Source organism: Pelophylax lessonae (assembly GCF_965119305.1).
Source record: "Pelophylax lessonae genome assembly, chromosome: 2".
NCBI classification, from domain to species: Eukaryota; Metazoa; Chordata; class Amphibia; order Anura; family Ranidae; genus Pelophylax; species Pelophylax lessonae.
The window spans coordinates 482,122,944-482,138,377 of record NC_138769.1 but is presented as its reverse complement, the minus strand read 5'-3'; the positions used below and the strand labels follow the sequence as shown (position 1 = coordinate 482,138,377).

At 42.4% G+C, this 15,434-nt stretch overlaps 1 protein-coding gene across 3 annotated transcripts in view; it reads left to right on the top strand.

The window, feature by feature from the left end:
* Positions 1-15,434, top strand: part of TPP2 (tripeptidyl peptidase 2) — a 117,566-nt gene that overhangs the window by 12,967 nt on the left and 89,165 nt on the right. For all 3 annotated transcript variants that reach the window (XM_082244505.1, XM_082244504.1, XM_082244506.1), the window contains exons 3-7: positions 420-515; positions 4,782-4,886; positions 11,593-11,717; positions 12,051-12,214; positions 13,784-13,938. In XM_082244505.1, the coding sequence (XP_082100631.1) occupies positions 420-515; positions 4,782-4,886; positions 11,593-11,717; positions 12,051-12,214; positions 13,784-13,938 (645 nt within the window). The remainder of the gene's footprint in view (positions 1-419; positions 516-4,781; positions 4,887-11,592; positions 11,718-12,050; positions 12,215-13,783; positions 13,939-15,434) is intronic.

The following is a 15,434-nucleotide window of genomic DNA, read 5'->3' as shown; positions in this document are numbered from 1 at the left end:
ACCTCTCCGTAAACAACATTGATCGTGTCGCATTCAGTGAACATATCCAGTTTAGAATCTGCAGAACTGAGATTCATTTAGCAAACGCAATGCAGCCAAAATCGTTTTGTGAGCAGCAACGACCTCATCAATGTCTTATCCTGACTTCTTAGGTTTACTTTGAAGCACCCTGGATGAAGAGGAATGCTGCATCTATTGTAGAATAGCATTAATAATCCTATTTATAGCTGGCATTTGTTAATTCCACTCTATTGGCATACAGTATAAGTAGACTGATTTTGTTATTTTGGCCTTCTGGGTAATCCATGAGCTATAATTTATATTATAAAGTCCCTGTATAATGTTCCATGTCGATTTTGTACCGGTATTTTTGGTGGTTTTCATAGAGAATTGCTAGTTCTATGTTTTCCATCTTGTAGATTCCCACAAGCTGGAAAAATCCTTCAGGCAGATATCATATCGGTGTAAAGAATGGATTTGACTTTTATCCAAAGGCCCTCAAAGAGCGACTGCAGGTAATGTGAAAAATAGTAGTTCTCAAAACCTATATAATTTTTTATAAAAAAACACAGTTGACCTTTAATTTATACATTTAACCACTTGCCGACCGCCGCACGACTATCTACGTGGGCGGTCAGCCCCTCACAGGCAAAGTGACGTAGGTCTACGTCGCTCGCCTGTGAGGGTTTAGGGAGCGAGCGCGCGCCGTCGGAGGCGCGCTCCCGCTCCCGCGTGGTCACGGACCCCCCCCCCCCGCGCGTGTGACCGGCGGACCCGATCGCCGCCGGCCACTCTGCGATCGGCGGGGGAGAGGGAGAAAGTCAGGCAGCTTGTGTAAACAAGCTGCCTGTCATTCTCCTCTCTGTATGAGAGATGATCACATGGATCTACTATGTAGATCCATTGATCACTCTGCATACAGTTGAAGCCCCAGCCAATCACAGTTAGAAGCACGCCCCTAGGGACACACACAGCCCCTCCCTCTCAAAGTTAACCCCTTCACTACCAGTGTATTTTTACAGTAACAGTGCATATATATAGCACTGATTACTGTAGAAATGTCACTGGTAACCCCAAAAGTGTCAAAAATGTCAGTCAAGGGTCCGATCTGTCCGCCGCATTGTCGCAGTACCGCAAAAAAAATCGCAGATCGCCGCCATTACGCGTTAAAAAAAAAAAACAACAAAAATGACAAAAATCTTTCCCTTTGTTAGTAAACGCAATAACTTTTGCGCAAACCAATCAAAATACGCTTTTTGCGATTTTTTTTTTTTTTTTTTTTTTTTTTTTTTTTTTTTTTTTTTTTTTTTTTTTTTTTTTACCAAACATAGGTAGCATAAAACAAATTGGCCGAAAATATTAAAACATTTTGATTTTTACATTTATTTTTGGGGGAATTTCATATAAAAAAAAGGGAAAAATATTGCTATTTTTGCAAAATGGACGCTCTTTTTTTGTTTATAGCGCGTGATCAAAAAATCGCACAGGTGATCAAATACCGCCAAAAGAAAGCTCTGTTTGTGGGAAAAAAAGGACGCCAAATTCGTTTAGGTACAGCGTCGCACGACCGCGCAATTGTCCGTTAAAGTCACGCAGTGCCGAATCGCAAAATACCCCCTGGTCAGGAAGGGGGTAAAATCTTCCGGGGCTTAAGTGGTTAAAGGATAAGTCCAGGCAAAACCTAACTAATGCTAAACTTGCTTTGTGCCACATTCTAAACCTAATCTATCTAACCCTGTGAAACAAAAATCACTGTACTTACCTATTCTGCCCCCGATCTGGTCCGGCCTCCAGCAGTGGAAGCTGTGTACAGGAGAGGACGACCTGACAACAGCTGTGAAATGAATGGGAAGTGATGTCACCCATTGACTTACAATGGGGCTTTCGTTGTCGAGTGCTTCTCCTGCACCTGTCTCCGCGCTGAAGCCGCCACTGACAACTTAGTGTGGGACTGGACCAGATCGGCTGCAGAATAGGTAAGTACAGCGATTTTTTTTTTTTTTTTTTTTTTTTTTTTTTTTTTTTTTTTTTTTTTTCTGTACAGTGTTGGATATTTTAGGTTTAGAATGTGGCACAGAGCAGGTTTAGCGTTAGTTTTGCTTGACATATCTTTTAACATCCTCATAACCTAGGGTATTTTGTGTTTGTGACTGGAGTAACCCCAGTTGACTTGTGTTTTGATATGTTTCTATTGACTTTAGGGAAAATTGCAACCAAACACCAAGTTGATAATGAGTCCTAATGAAAAGAGAAAGTAGCTTTTTAAATAAAAAAAAAACAATAATATGACAACCATGCCATGTTAGGTGTTTACTGACACATTGCCAGAAATCCTCCAACAGGGAAAAGGTGCAGCTGGCATCCAGAAGATTTTACAGTCATCAAGGTGCCACTCTCAACACAACACGGATTTTAGGCTTGTGTTTTTGTGAATGATTTTCTGCTCTCCAGCTCGGTCTTTCACAACAACAAAAGCCACCAACATTCTCTCTCTCTCTCTCTCTTTCTCTCTCTCTTTCTCTCTCTCTTTCTCTCTCTCTTTCTCTCTCTTTCTCTCTCTTTCTCTCTCTTTCTCTCTCTCTCTTTCTCTCTCTTTCTCTCTTTTTTTTCTCTCTTTTTTTTTTTTTTCTCTTTCTCTCTTTTTTTTCTCTTTTTTTTTTCTCTTTTTCTCTCCTTTTTTTTTTTTTTTTTCTCTTCTCGATATATCAGGCTGCTGTCTAGTGGGTGGGAGATTGTGGTCTGTGCTCACTAACGTTCTTTGCAGTAAAAAAAAAGTTTTCAAAGGAAGGACAGGGCTTTTCTATTACATGGCCAAGCTGCAGGTATTCCCCCATTGCCTGGCAGGGTTTACAAAAAAAGGGGGCAGAGGGTGTGTGAACTGTCAGTGAGAGCTCTATCTCCTTCTATTGTTAGCAGCTATCCAACAACGCTGCTCAAAAAGCCCTGCACAGATTAGAATGGGACGAAGTGTGATGTTCACTGGTTTCCTTGGGGGGTTCAAAAAGCTTTTTCATCTTCTGGCGAGACATTTTCTTTAACTAGTTCAGCATCTTGGACATATTGAGGTTTATTTACTAAAGCGAGAGGGCAAAATCAGTCACACTTCTCAGAAAAACCTATCCGCTTCTAACCTCACCTTGTTTAAGCTTTGGCAATACAACCTGGAAGCGGATTGGTTTCTCTGCAGAAGTGTGACTGATTTTGCCCTCTAGCTTTAGTAAATAAACCCCATTGCGTACTTACAAAGAGTGAGGGGTTGAGCACAAGCTAATGCCATCAGCTTGTGCTTATTTTATTCCCAGCCGGCTCCTAGCTGCAAAGCAAAAATGATTGACGGCTGTAAAGATCTCTGCTCAGGTAAATTCTTTAAAAATGGGGAGATAAAGTGGGGACCCTAATGTCTCCATAAATAATAGTTGTCATTGCTTTAGTAGTTTAATGCCTTCTGATGGCAATAAAGGTAAATTTAAAGTAGGAAAAAAAAAGCTAAAACTTATATTAACTGCTTCCCTCACGCTGTATTGTAAAATGACAGTTGGGCTGGACTGCTCTTGTTCTTGGAGGACGTCATATGACAGCACATTTTGCTAGGGCGTGCATTACCCATCGTGGTAAAGAGCCGATGACGTAGGCTCTTTACCATGTGATCAGTTGTTCACAGGTAAACAAATGCCAGTTTTCTTTTTCTTTCAACATTTTCTGTAATTTTTCATTTGTTTAGTAAAAAAATAAAAACGCGGTGAGTAAATACCACCAAAAGAAAGCTCTTTGTCTTAAAAAAAAAAAAAATAAATAAATAAATAAAAAATGTAAATGGTATGCAGTGTTGCATGACCACGCAATTGTCATTCAAAGTATGACAGCGCTGAAAGCTGAAAATAAGCCTAGGCAAGAAGGGCGTGAAAGTGCCAACTAAACATAACTAGAGATGCACCAATATATTGGCCGTTAAAGATCGGCCTAAAATAGGGTTATCGGTGTTTTGACAATTAAATGAAAAAATAAAATAAAATAAAAATTGCCAATAATGGCTGCTGAAAAACTTGCACAATTTTGCAACGATTTTACTGCTTTTTTGGTGTGTTTTTGTAACTGACCAAATATGCACTAAAAGTGCGGCAAGCAGATTTTTTAACACCACAACAGAAGCGCAACAGATCAGTGTGAAGACATAGAATTCAACCACTTTAGGACCAGAAGGATTTGCCCCCTTAATGACCAGGCCATTTTTTACGATTTGGCACTGCGTTTCTTTAACTGACAATTGCGTGGTCGTGCAATGCTGTACCTAAAATAAGTTGATGTCCTTTTTTTTTTTCCCCACAAATGGCTTTCTTTTGGCGGTATTTAATCACCTGTGCGATGTCTATCTATCAATCTATCTATCTATTTAAATTGAAACAGCTATCTTTTTATTCTGCAAGGCTTCTGCTTTCAGAAAATCTATTCCGTTCTGGGGGTTTTAAGTAAATTGGCACAGCCAGAAATGCTGATGATTTTTTTTTTTTTTTTTTTTTTTTTTTAATGAAAAATATTTGTTCTTTTTCTAAAGTAGTTAAGCAGTTGGTGCCTTTTATTTTATATATATATATATATATATATATATATTATATATACCGTACTGACACTTTAAATGTTTTTACATGTTAAAACCATAAAACAATAAAGACACCTAACCTTACCAGAATTAGATTTTTAGTACAGATTTTACATTTTATGTTTGGCACTGTTTATTTTTGGATATTGTTTGTTTCATTAATTTTTGTTTTTTTATGTTCTAGAAAGAGCGAAAGGAGAAGTTGTGGGATCCCACCCACCGAGCCATACTAGCAGAGGCATGCAGGAGGCAGGATGAGATTGACACAGGCTCAAACAGTCAAACCCAGGTTAATAAACTTGCGTGAAGGAAGCCTCTATGGTGTGGTATTGTGTTTTAGCTTCTTCAAGGGCTTTTTAATTCCTACACTAAGCAATATTATTTATCTTTATTCTGGCATTTCAAACCTGAAATATTCTTTAGCATGCCAGCGTAACCCTTTACAATGTTGTTAGTCTCTCCCTCTCTGTTATCAATATGGAATTTACCTGTTCAATTCCTTGTATCATGGGAGAATGAGGAGACAGCCAAAAACATGCGACTTGCGTACATGCAACAAAAAGAAGACTTAATATAGCAGTGAGTACAGGAGGTGTAAACCTTTTCTCATCTAGAGCACCCAGGCAACAAACTGAAGGATCTTGAGGTGAAGAGATATATACTGAGCATATAGTTTGAAGGATATTTGTCCAGTACGTAAAAAGCTTTGGACTTCTCCAAGACTTATAGGAATTAGATCTCCCACACCACAATTACATTTGGGACAAACTGGAGAATCTCTCTTACCCAATCCAAACGGTTTTGTAGGTGTTGTAAACCTGATGTAAGAGAGAGAGCAGCATAGATGTGTGAGATCATGCCCTTTTTATTAGTTTGACCATGACCTCCCTGAATAGGCGTGGATCTTTTCTCAGCTTTGTGTATGGCGGCCATGGCGCAACTGCAGATACTTGTAAAAGTGTTGTTTTGGAATATTAAAACTCGGAAGAGAAAGATTTCAGTATGTTTTTCCTGAGTATACCTGAGCTATCATTCAAATGCCCTTCACTTGCCAAGATAAAAACCCTTGTTAGTAAGTTCCAAATTAGTTATACTTGCACCATAATGGGGGTACTGCTCAGGTAGCCCCTAACCTGTAGACTTGACTTTACATACTTCTAAAGTTTCAACAACAGGATAATTGTAGGTTGAAGGGGCAAAGGGAAGGTTAGTTACGAAGTGTGCTAGGGCACTTAGATCAATGTCAGTCGTCGTAGTCGTCATGTACATCTATAATCACATCCTGTTAAATGTTGCAACAGGGCAGCATAAAATGGATCCTAGCATTTGGGACTGCCAAACTTCCTTGCCATACTGTAAACTAGTAAGTTTAATTGTGGCTGCTTTGTTTTTTCTGGTTAACAATAAAACACAGTAACAATGAAACCTTCTAATATAACATACAGTAAAACAGTACAATGGTGGTATCTGCAAAGAAACCTGTGGTTCACAATGAAAAACAGTAACAATAAAACATATATTATAAAGTACAGTAAAAGTAGAACAGTAGAGTAAGAACAGAAAATTAACTCCAACTATTTTTGGCTTTTTTTATTTTTAATTATTTTTTTGTAACTTTATAAAAACTATTTCAGGCTATGGTCTCTAAAAATGCGATAGTCCACATCTTTCGAGACCCTCTGTAAAAGTGTGCCCTAAACTGTGCTGTACCCTATACTAATAACTCTATAGTGTGTGGTAGCGACTGAAACAGTCCCAAATGCAGAGACCAGATTGATCAGGACAGGGGGGACAAAAATAGCAGTTGTCAAGCCTATATCCGCGCTTTCTACAAACACAACCTCTTCTTTGGGGTGCCCTTTGGGCAGGGGTACGAGGTAGGACATCCTCTCATGCAGCTGGCTCACTGCATCTAGGAAGGATCCACTTATTGCTGACGCATTGCATAGCACATAAGTGTTCAGCAGAGCCAATTGGAATGAGTATACAGACACTTTTCTGTACCACTGTCTGGCCTTACGGGCAATTAAGTAAGGCGCCATCTGGTCGTTGAAATTCATCCTGCCTCCCCCATGTTAAGGTTGTATTCGTGGACACAGAGTGGCTTCTCAACACCAGTTGCTGTTGCGATTTGGATTATTGTATCTGCATGAATAGAGGACCGCAACGAAAACATTTGGTGTGTCCCTCCACTTCACTGCAAGCAATTTACTACACCTCAAGCAGGCTCCCCCCCCCCCCCCATCTCCCCCCCCCATCTAAGTCGGGTATCTTCAAGCCGTTGAGGGAAACCCTGCGATTAGGTCGCACGGTGCCACATGCTCCAATTCCAAAATCAAAAAGGTGACTAAAAAGTGTCACGCTTGTGTAATAATTGTCCATGTATAAATGGTACCCCTTTTTGAATAGGGGTGACACCAAGTCCCAAACAACTTTGCCGCTGCTCCCCATGTAGTCTGGGCAGTTGGGGGGGCTCCACATTGCTATCTTTTCCCTCGTAAATCCGGAAACTACATGTATAGCCTGTAGCCCTGTCACAGAGCTTATACATCTTGACCCCCATATCTGGCACGCTTGCTTGGGAGAAACTGTTTGAAAGCAAGGTGGCCAGAAAATTTAATCAGGGACTCCTCAACGCAGACAGCTTGTTGGGGCATATACAAGGCTGCAAACTTCTGGTTGGCAATGCCCATTAGGAGGGATAAGCCCTGAAAGGTTTTAAATTCAGAAACAGTTATACGTTTCCATGCAAATTCTCTGGAAAGGGTCAAATTTGGATTTGTGGCGATTGATAGGCATATAAGTTGCTTTGGTCCACGATGGCTCTGTACAGATCTTCCATGAAAAACCGCTCATAAAAACCAAGGGAAGTAAAATTTGGTTGTTTCCACCTGAATTCCAGGTTGGCCAGTGAATGAGGGAAGTACGGGTGCTGCAGAAGTGGTGGGCTCCCAGTCAGGATTTGCAAGTGCATCAGGAAGGACACTATGGGCCTGTCTTTGAATTATTGGTGGCTGCGGGACACTACTTGTGCTAGCCACTGCACCAGCTTGAAGTGCACTTATGGGACTCGCCACGTTACCAAGTGTTACTGCAGTGCTGGTTTGACTATGACCAGGATGTACAAGGCTGCTGGTGCTTGCCAGTTCACCAGAAGGTTGAGCGGCACTAGTACCGACACTCTGCTGCATATGAGAACCCAGCGATTGTTGCACCTCAGCAGCAGAAGAACAGGGTCGGGTACGCCTGACCTTAGCAAGGACTTCTACTCTATCGTCAGAGCTAACTGTCAGGGTCCTGCTGCTCTCTACAGGTTCAAATGCTGAGCCTGGTTCTGACAGTGAAGCTTCCCCCATCGCTCTCATCTGTCATGCTCAGCATTGTGTAGGCCTCTTCACTAGTGTACCTCTGTTTGGACATTTTGGCCAATACATTTAAAGGGACCTAGTGTGACTCACAGGTGAAAAAGGTTGTCGAGGACTGTTTGCCTGAATGTGTGCCTATGTGATCTGGTGTCAGTGTAGTGCTTGTGTGCTGTCTGATGCTCTCTTCTCTCATGCTGGAACCGAAAAGGGCTCCAGGAGAGATTACATAATTTCCTGTGCCTGTGTTTCCTGTGCCTGTGTTGCACAGGACGTTCTGCAATTGGTCAGAACCGATCACCAGGTCCAGGCCAAAAATCATTGGCCTGGACCTGATGACTGATCGTTTCTGGACCGAATCAGAACATTGCGGGGACAGCAGGTGCGTGCGCGCCCCCCTAAGTACAGTTACATCGATTCGTGCAGCTGAGCCACCTTGCCTCAGTAAAACTGCGGCGGGTGGTCGGCAACTGGTTAAAGTAACACAAGATAGGCTGAATGTTTAGAGCTACATATGTTGAGTATCAGGGGTAACCTCACCCCTAAATATATAAAACAATGAACCACTTAAATTTGAAGGGCACATTTGGGCAAGGGGTTGGTTATATCACCCAGAGGCATTAAAACGGACTTACTCCAATTCATGGTAAATCCCAAGAATCTACCACGTTGTTTTAATGAGTGGCATAACACTTTGCAAAGAAACATTTGTGTCGGCATAGAGATTTTTTTTCCTCCCAGGTACCTCTCCAGAAACCTGTTGATAGAAGAAGACTCTTGCATCAGCGTGGCAAGGGGTTCTAAAGCCAGGGCGAATAGTAGGGGCAACCCACTCGATAAAGGTTTCTCCCAATGTTAACCTAGAAAGAACCTCTCAGAAATGGGGGCACTCGATGCTGTCTAATGGTTTGGCAGCATTGAGAGAGCGGATAGCTCTATTGCTAAGGTTATCTACTGTTCAATTTTTTTCAGGAACAAATGTCTAATAATAATAGCTGTAGACCTTTTTAGAGAGATAAACCCTGGGTGATCCATTTACATTAGTTTTAGGGATTATGCTTTTACGAAAAAAAAGTACCACGTGCTCCATCGCAAACCTTGCCAAGAGCGCCCTTCCCTTATAACTGTTACCCACATCACAGGCCTTAAGCGCCACTTCCAGCGGTCATAATCATCCATATCTCGTTCTCTCTTCCCCAGTGGTTCTTTACCATATAAGGTGTCTGCCCCTTTAAGGGGTCAAGGGATCCGCAATGTACACTCAATAAAAGTATTGGTAGTCCTATCGATGTTGGTCGTACCCCGTGAAAAGTTCAAATGCAACATAAAGATTTGCTGCTAGTCTACAGTAAAAAACACTCAGGTAATCACATCAAGGAAATTTGGTCATGCACGACAATATCCACCATCACCAATTACCACCGAAGATGATATCCCATTTTAAGGCTCCAATAAATAATTTAGACCAGGTGAATTCAAACCGCATACTATCAAAGGAAAAAGCTTAGCGCACCAGCCAGTAAAATATTCTCATAGTGTAATCTTTATTTAAGAGTGCCAGGAAGCATCCATTACATAAAGTCAGAAGAAAAACACTTGCATAAAAAGCCACAGCACAGCATCCAGCTGCATGACGTCACTATATCTCCACCCTAGTCCATTTCATCCAACAGGACCTCTTTTAGAGTCTTATTAGTCAGATCCGTAATGGCAGATTTACATGACGTTACCACCGTGAGAATCGCACGTAGTGTTTGTTTAGGAGCAGTTCTGTCCTGCTGTGCAGTGGGCACCATGTCAGTGTTCTAAGCATGTATCCTGACCCTTTCCCTATTCTGAAAAGCCACTTGCTTCCTCTTCCCTTGAGCATGGTATCTTCACTATCCAGATCTCCCAGATTTGGCTCCTCTGTTCTACTGCTGGTTGTGTTAGCTGGTGTTTTAGCAAAGAATTTATGGGCAGCTTCCTTCTTTTTGCTGGCTGGGGTGGAAGCCCACCATCTTGGAGTACTGGATCTGCTGCAGATCTGGTGTCTTTGCTCTGTTAAGACATTTCTGAGGAATTAAAGCAATACCAGAGACTAGCCCCCATTGTGAGGAACCCTGCAAAATGTAGTGTGCCCGAGATCTGAGTACAGGAAAGGTGCCAACAGGATAAGACCAGTGCCTTGGCAGAGAAGGCAGACTGCTCATCCAGCTACATCCGCTGCCAAGCCATGCCCCCACGCACTTCAATTCTTCTTTAATTACATAACTGGTTTATAGTACACACTCCTGTTTTTAGAACTGTGAATATTTCTCTAATTGTCTTCCAGGGCAGCATCTGAGATGGGCTCCTCCCACTTGAAACAGGAAACACACCAGTCCACTATTATAAAAACTTCAGCCATACCTTCTGCCTCAGTTTTGATTGTGTCTCCTCCGGATCCACTAGGAGCTACACCTGTTTGTTATTTTCACAGTCTCCTTGCCCACAACACGTTTAAAGGTTCAAATGGCAGCCCTATCTTCCCACCTGGCCGTTAAGGCTAGCAGAAGAAATGCTCATTAAGATACCTTCTCTCTTTGAAAAAAGCCAGACCCATAAAGATCAGCAGAACTCAGACAAGGGACCTCTCCACGGTACTGAAAGGATTCCTCTCTGCACCCTTCGAACCATTAGAGGAATCTTCGGAGAAGTACCTTACACTAAAAACAGTTCTCTTGGTGACACTCGTGTCAGCAAGAAGAGACAGCGAAAGACAAGCTCTATCCATGATAGAACCACGCTGTTTTTAATTCTGGCAGTTATCCTCGCTCTGGACCCAGCCTCCCTACTAAAAGTTATTTTGACTTTTCACAGAACTCAGAAGGTGGTTATTTCCTCCCTTCCATACTCAATGGATAGCGGAGAAAAAAGTCACTTGCAACAAGCTGGATGTAAGGAAGATCCTGATAACGTACCTTGAGAGCATTTAAAGGTTGGCGAAAAACAACCACACTATTCATTCTCCATGCACAAGTCAACAATGGGAGCCGGCCTCAAAGTACGATACCCAGAGGGAAAAAACTTGTTGTTCAGACAGCCTACCAGGCTCTAAACCTTGCCCTCCGAGCGGAGTCAAGGCCCACTCAACCAGGGCTGGGGCATCCTCAACCGCTGAAAGAGCCGGAGCTGACCTGCAGGGCAGCGACATGGTCGAGCTTCAAGGCCTTTGAAAGGCATTACCGCATTGACCATCTGTCCAGTCAGGACCAGAGGGTTGGTCGCAAGTTGCTCCAGACTTTATCCCTAGTACTATCGTTGGCACATCCTCGCAGATGCTGCCCTGGAAGACGATTAGAGAAAACAGAGTTGGGTACCTGGTAACCTTTTCTAAAGTCTTCCAGGGCAGCACTCGTTCCCGCCCTAAACAACAATAAGAAAAATGGTTTTGTGGATTTATTAGCTACTGAGGATTCCTGCTTATACTAAGGCAGAAGGTATGGCTGAAATTTTTATAATGGTGGATTATTGTGTTTGTTTCCGGTCTCAGGTGGACCTATCTCAGATGCTGCCCTAGAAGACTTCTTAGGAAAAGTTACTAGGTACCTAGCTCTATTTTTCTGCCTTTTTTTTTTTTTTTTAATCTTTTTTTTTTTTTTTTTTCTATAGATGGGAAAACTGATCAAAGAAGATGTTCAAAATCAAGTAGAACTGCTGAATTCATTTGAAAAGAAGTATAGTGATCCGGGTCCAGTGTATGACTGTTTGGTGTGGCATGATGGGGAAACATGGCGGTAAGTCCTCCAGTGGATCATTGAAAAATCAGTTCTCTGTTTAAAAACAAGAAATGGTCATGGATGAGAATTGTAAATATGTTGAAGGTTACTGTAGCTTGGAAGGGAAAATGCAGATGTCGGCAAATGTGACTTCAGCTTAGCAATGCAAAATCAATCCTGGATAGTAAATGGGTTTTATATATGTGGCAAATTATACGATGCACATTCGATATAAAAAAAGTCAATTTGCTTGTCCTCCAACTATAGGATTAATTGCTCATTTTTTGTTTAACATCCTATAATACTCTTTTTCAAGGATACGAATTGCTGAATCTATGTGTTTTCTTCTAGTGCCTGCATGGACACAAGTGAATGTGGTGATCTTGAAGCTTGCACTGTATTAGGAAGTTACAGAGAAATACAAGAATATGCATCGTTTGGTACATCAGAAATGCTGAATTACTCAGTAAACATTTATGATGAAGGGAATTTGCTGTCTATTGTAACAAGTGGAGGTAAGGTCTGAATTTTAATTGCATTGCCCCCAATCAATGCAGAGTGCCCACAGCATTGCCCCCAATCAATGCAGAGTGCCCACAGCATTGCCCCCAATCAATGCAGAGATGCCAGCGTTCCCCCCGCGAGACCCGTGCACTTACCTGACGGCAGCTTCTCTTCAGTCCCGACTCCCCGCGTCTCCTCGAGTCCTCAGTCCTCCCGCCTCCTCCTCGGCATGGGTTTTGCCTTTCGGCCAATCAGGAAGTGGGAGGACCCGCTCCCTGATTGGCCAGGAGGAGGCTCCGTGTGACAATAGCGAATTTTCATTCGCTATTGTCACACAATGGGCGGGCTCGGGGCGCACTGCTCTGCTCCCCGGCCGTCACGTCTGCGGCTGCCCAGTCTGAAACTGTGCTTGCGCGGGACCGTCAATTAGACTGCGCGTCCGCGCATGCGCGCATCTTAAAGGGAGCATTGCCTGTAATACTACAGCTGCTAAGCTGAAGTTTAGGAGCTGTTGGGGGTTGTTTTCAGCAGCCCCTGAACTCTCCTCTGTTGTTTCGTGTACATGTACACTGAGTCGTTTATAGTAGTTTAGAGGCAGTTGAGGTTACAGGCATTATTTTTATAAAAATTTTTTTTTTTAAAGCAGAAAAATCGTGTTCAGGACTGTAGTATACTGGCATTTCAATGCTTGCAACCGTGGTAAACTGCATTTTATGCACGTTTGCGTTTTTATTATAAGCTTTTTTTTTTTCTTAAGGCGAAAACGTTTCTGATAATTTTTTAACATATAAAAATGTTGAAAAAACACTAATTTTACCACATGCTGTTCCCTGCATCAATGATTGAGTCCAGTAGCAACAAACTCTGGTCCTTTCAAGCAATTTGCTACGTCCTCGGAGCTTCAGCAACATCAGGAGCATTTCCTCACACATGCTCATGATGGGATCCATAGTAAAAACAAGCCGCTGTCTTTGCTGCTGCTCTTTTCTCTCACACAATGCCTGAAATGGTTAATAATTTACTTGTGTTTCATGCATTGTGGGCATTTGGGAGGGTCTCCTGAGTTTATCTTTAAATAATGTTTCTAACCTCAAACGCTCATAACCGCTGCTAAACTCTCATAAACGCGGTATGTAAAAGCTGTAAAATTGCCAGTGTTCAGAAAAGGCTTTCAGCCATGTTGTGTACATGAGTTCTACTGCCAGTAAATTACATGAATATATACATCGGGTCCACCGGTCACACGCGCGGGCTGCTTAGGGAACGAGCGGGGGCGGGAGCGCGCCTCCGGCGGCGCACGCTCGCCCCCTATTGGCTCCCAAGCTAGTGACATACCGGTACGTCACTAGCCTGGGAGAGGCTGACCGCCGCCGTATATAGTTGGGCGGCGGTCGGCAAGTGGTTAAATGCACTTCACACTTTGAGGTTCAAGTTCACACTGGCACATTGATCCATTATGATAGTAGCATATTTAGCAATTGTATGCTCAATGGTGTGCTTTCACTGAATCCTTTTTGATCAGATGAGTCTTATTCTTTCTAGATATATGTTAATAATTGTAATATTTGTGTATATTACAGGTGCTCATGGGACACATGTGGCGAGTATTGCTGCTGGTTACTTTCCTGATGAACCTGAAAGAAATGGTGTAGCTCCAGGGGCCCAGGTCCTAGCCATAAAGATTGGTGATACTAGGCTCAGCACAATGGAGACTGGCACAGGACTGATTAGAGCGGTATGGCATACTACTTTGTATTGGGAGTCTACAATAAGTTCTATTTTCTTCATGCCCATTCCCACTAGGCAAGCTCCTGTCATTGGGGATGCTGCACCCCTGATGCCTGGCCCTGCCATCTTCTGCCTCTTGCACCCCACTAAGCAAGCTCCCGTCATTAAGGATGCTGCACCCCTGATGCCTTGCCCTCTTCTGCCTCTTGCGTCCCATGACAGCCGGCGTTCATGCTGGGTAGCCCCTTCTTATGCCAAAACCCTCTGGCAGGTTCTGTGGTGTGGACAAGCGCTTTACCTGCTGACTTCTCTGGCCCTGGCTTTCCTACTTGTCCCCCTTGCGTGAATTGTGGCAAAGCCGACATGTGGACACTTCTGGTTGGGGTCCTGTGTGGAAAACTGCCAAGGACATCTAGCTCCATTTTCACTGGTTTTTGCACTGTTAAATCTCAGGATTTTTATTTTTTTTTTTATTAACTACGCTTCTTTGCTGGTGTTGCTTAGTGCAGTGGTTGTAAATGTGAACTTTGGTTACTGGGTAAGAGAAAAATGACATTCCAACCCTCTCATGTATGCATGGCAGGCTGCAACTCATGTATTGCTTTTTTCCATTCGATACCATCTTCTTTTCCAGATGTGTGATCCTTTCCTGTAAGGTCTTGCTGAAATGCCTGGGCTAATGTTGGGTACTGCTGGCACTGTGTGAGAATGTAGCAGCTAATGTGACTGTATCGGCATTTGGTTTTGCAAAAGACAAACTGAGGCAAATCCTATGTGAGACAAATATTTGCTCTGTTTCAAGCAAAGGCTGGCTGTCAATACACAATGACAGCTGCATTTTTACTCAGTGCCAACTTTAGCCTTGGTCTTTTTTATTGTACTGAAAGCAAAACCAAAAATTACCTCCTTAAATGTTTTCTGTTACATTAACAAAGCTGCTTTTTTTCCCGGACTTCTCCCTTGTAACAGTCTTTACCTGGTGATCCTTCCAGTAAGTCTGTCAATTTTCAATTTCTTTTTACACACCAAGCTGTCCAACAAAAGAGGACAAGGGTTGAGACAAACCATTAAGCACAGACAGGGGTACTTTTACATTGGTCCACTGTTATTCATTTATATAAAATCTTTATCCCTAAAGGGGGGAAAAAAACTGTTTCTGTAAATGTTTAAAAAATGTTGTCTGGCGTTCAGCTTTAATTGTCACTTTTGTAAAGTCCATCTAACACTAGTCTTTCTAGACAATGCTGCTATCCAAGAGTATCTCAGCTATTTCTTTGTAGATGGATGATCCACCCTAAAACAGATGTGTTACTGACTGGAACACCAAGTAAAAATAAAGAAAAGAAAAAAATGAAATGGGAAAACGAATGCAGTCCCCACATCAAATATTCCATTTTTGTTTTTGGATTTGGATAAGCCTTAAGTGTCTCTCTCCCCACAAGCAATAGCTATATCAGCTTGTTGGGGAAATCTCCATGCCCAAATGCTTTCTTCACCTTCTCA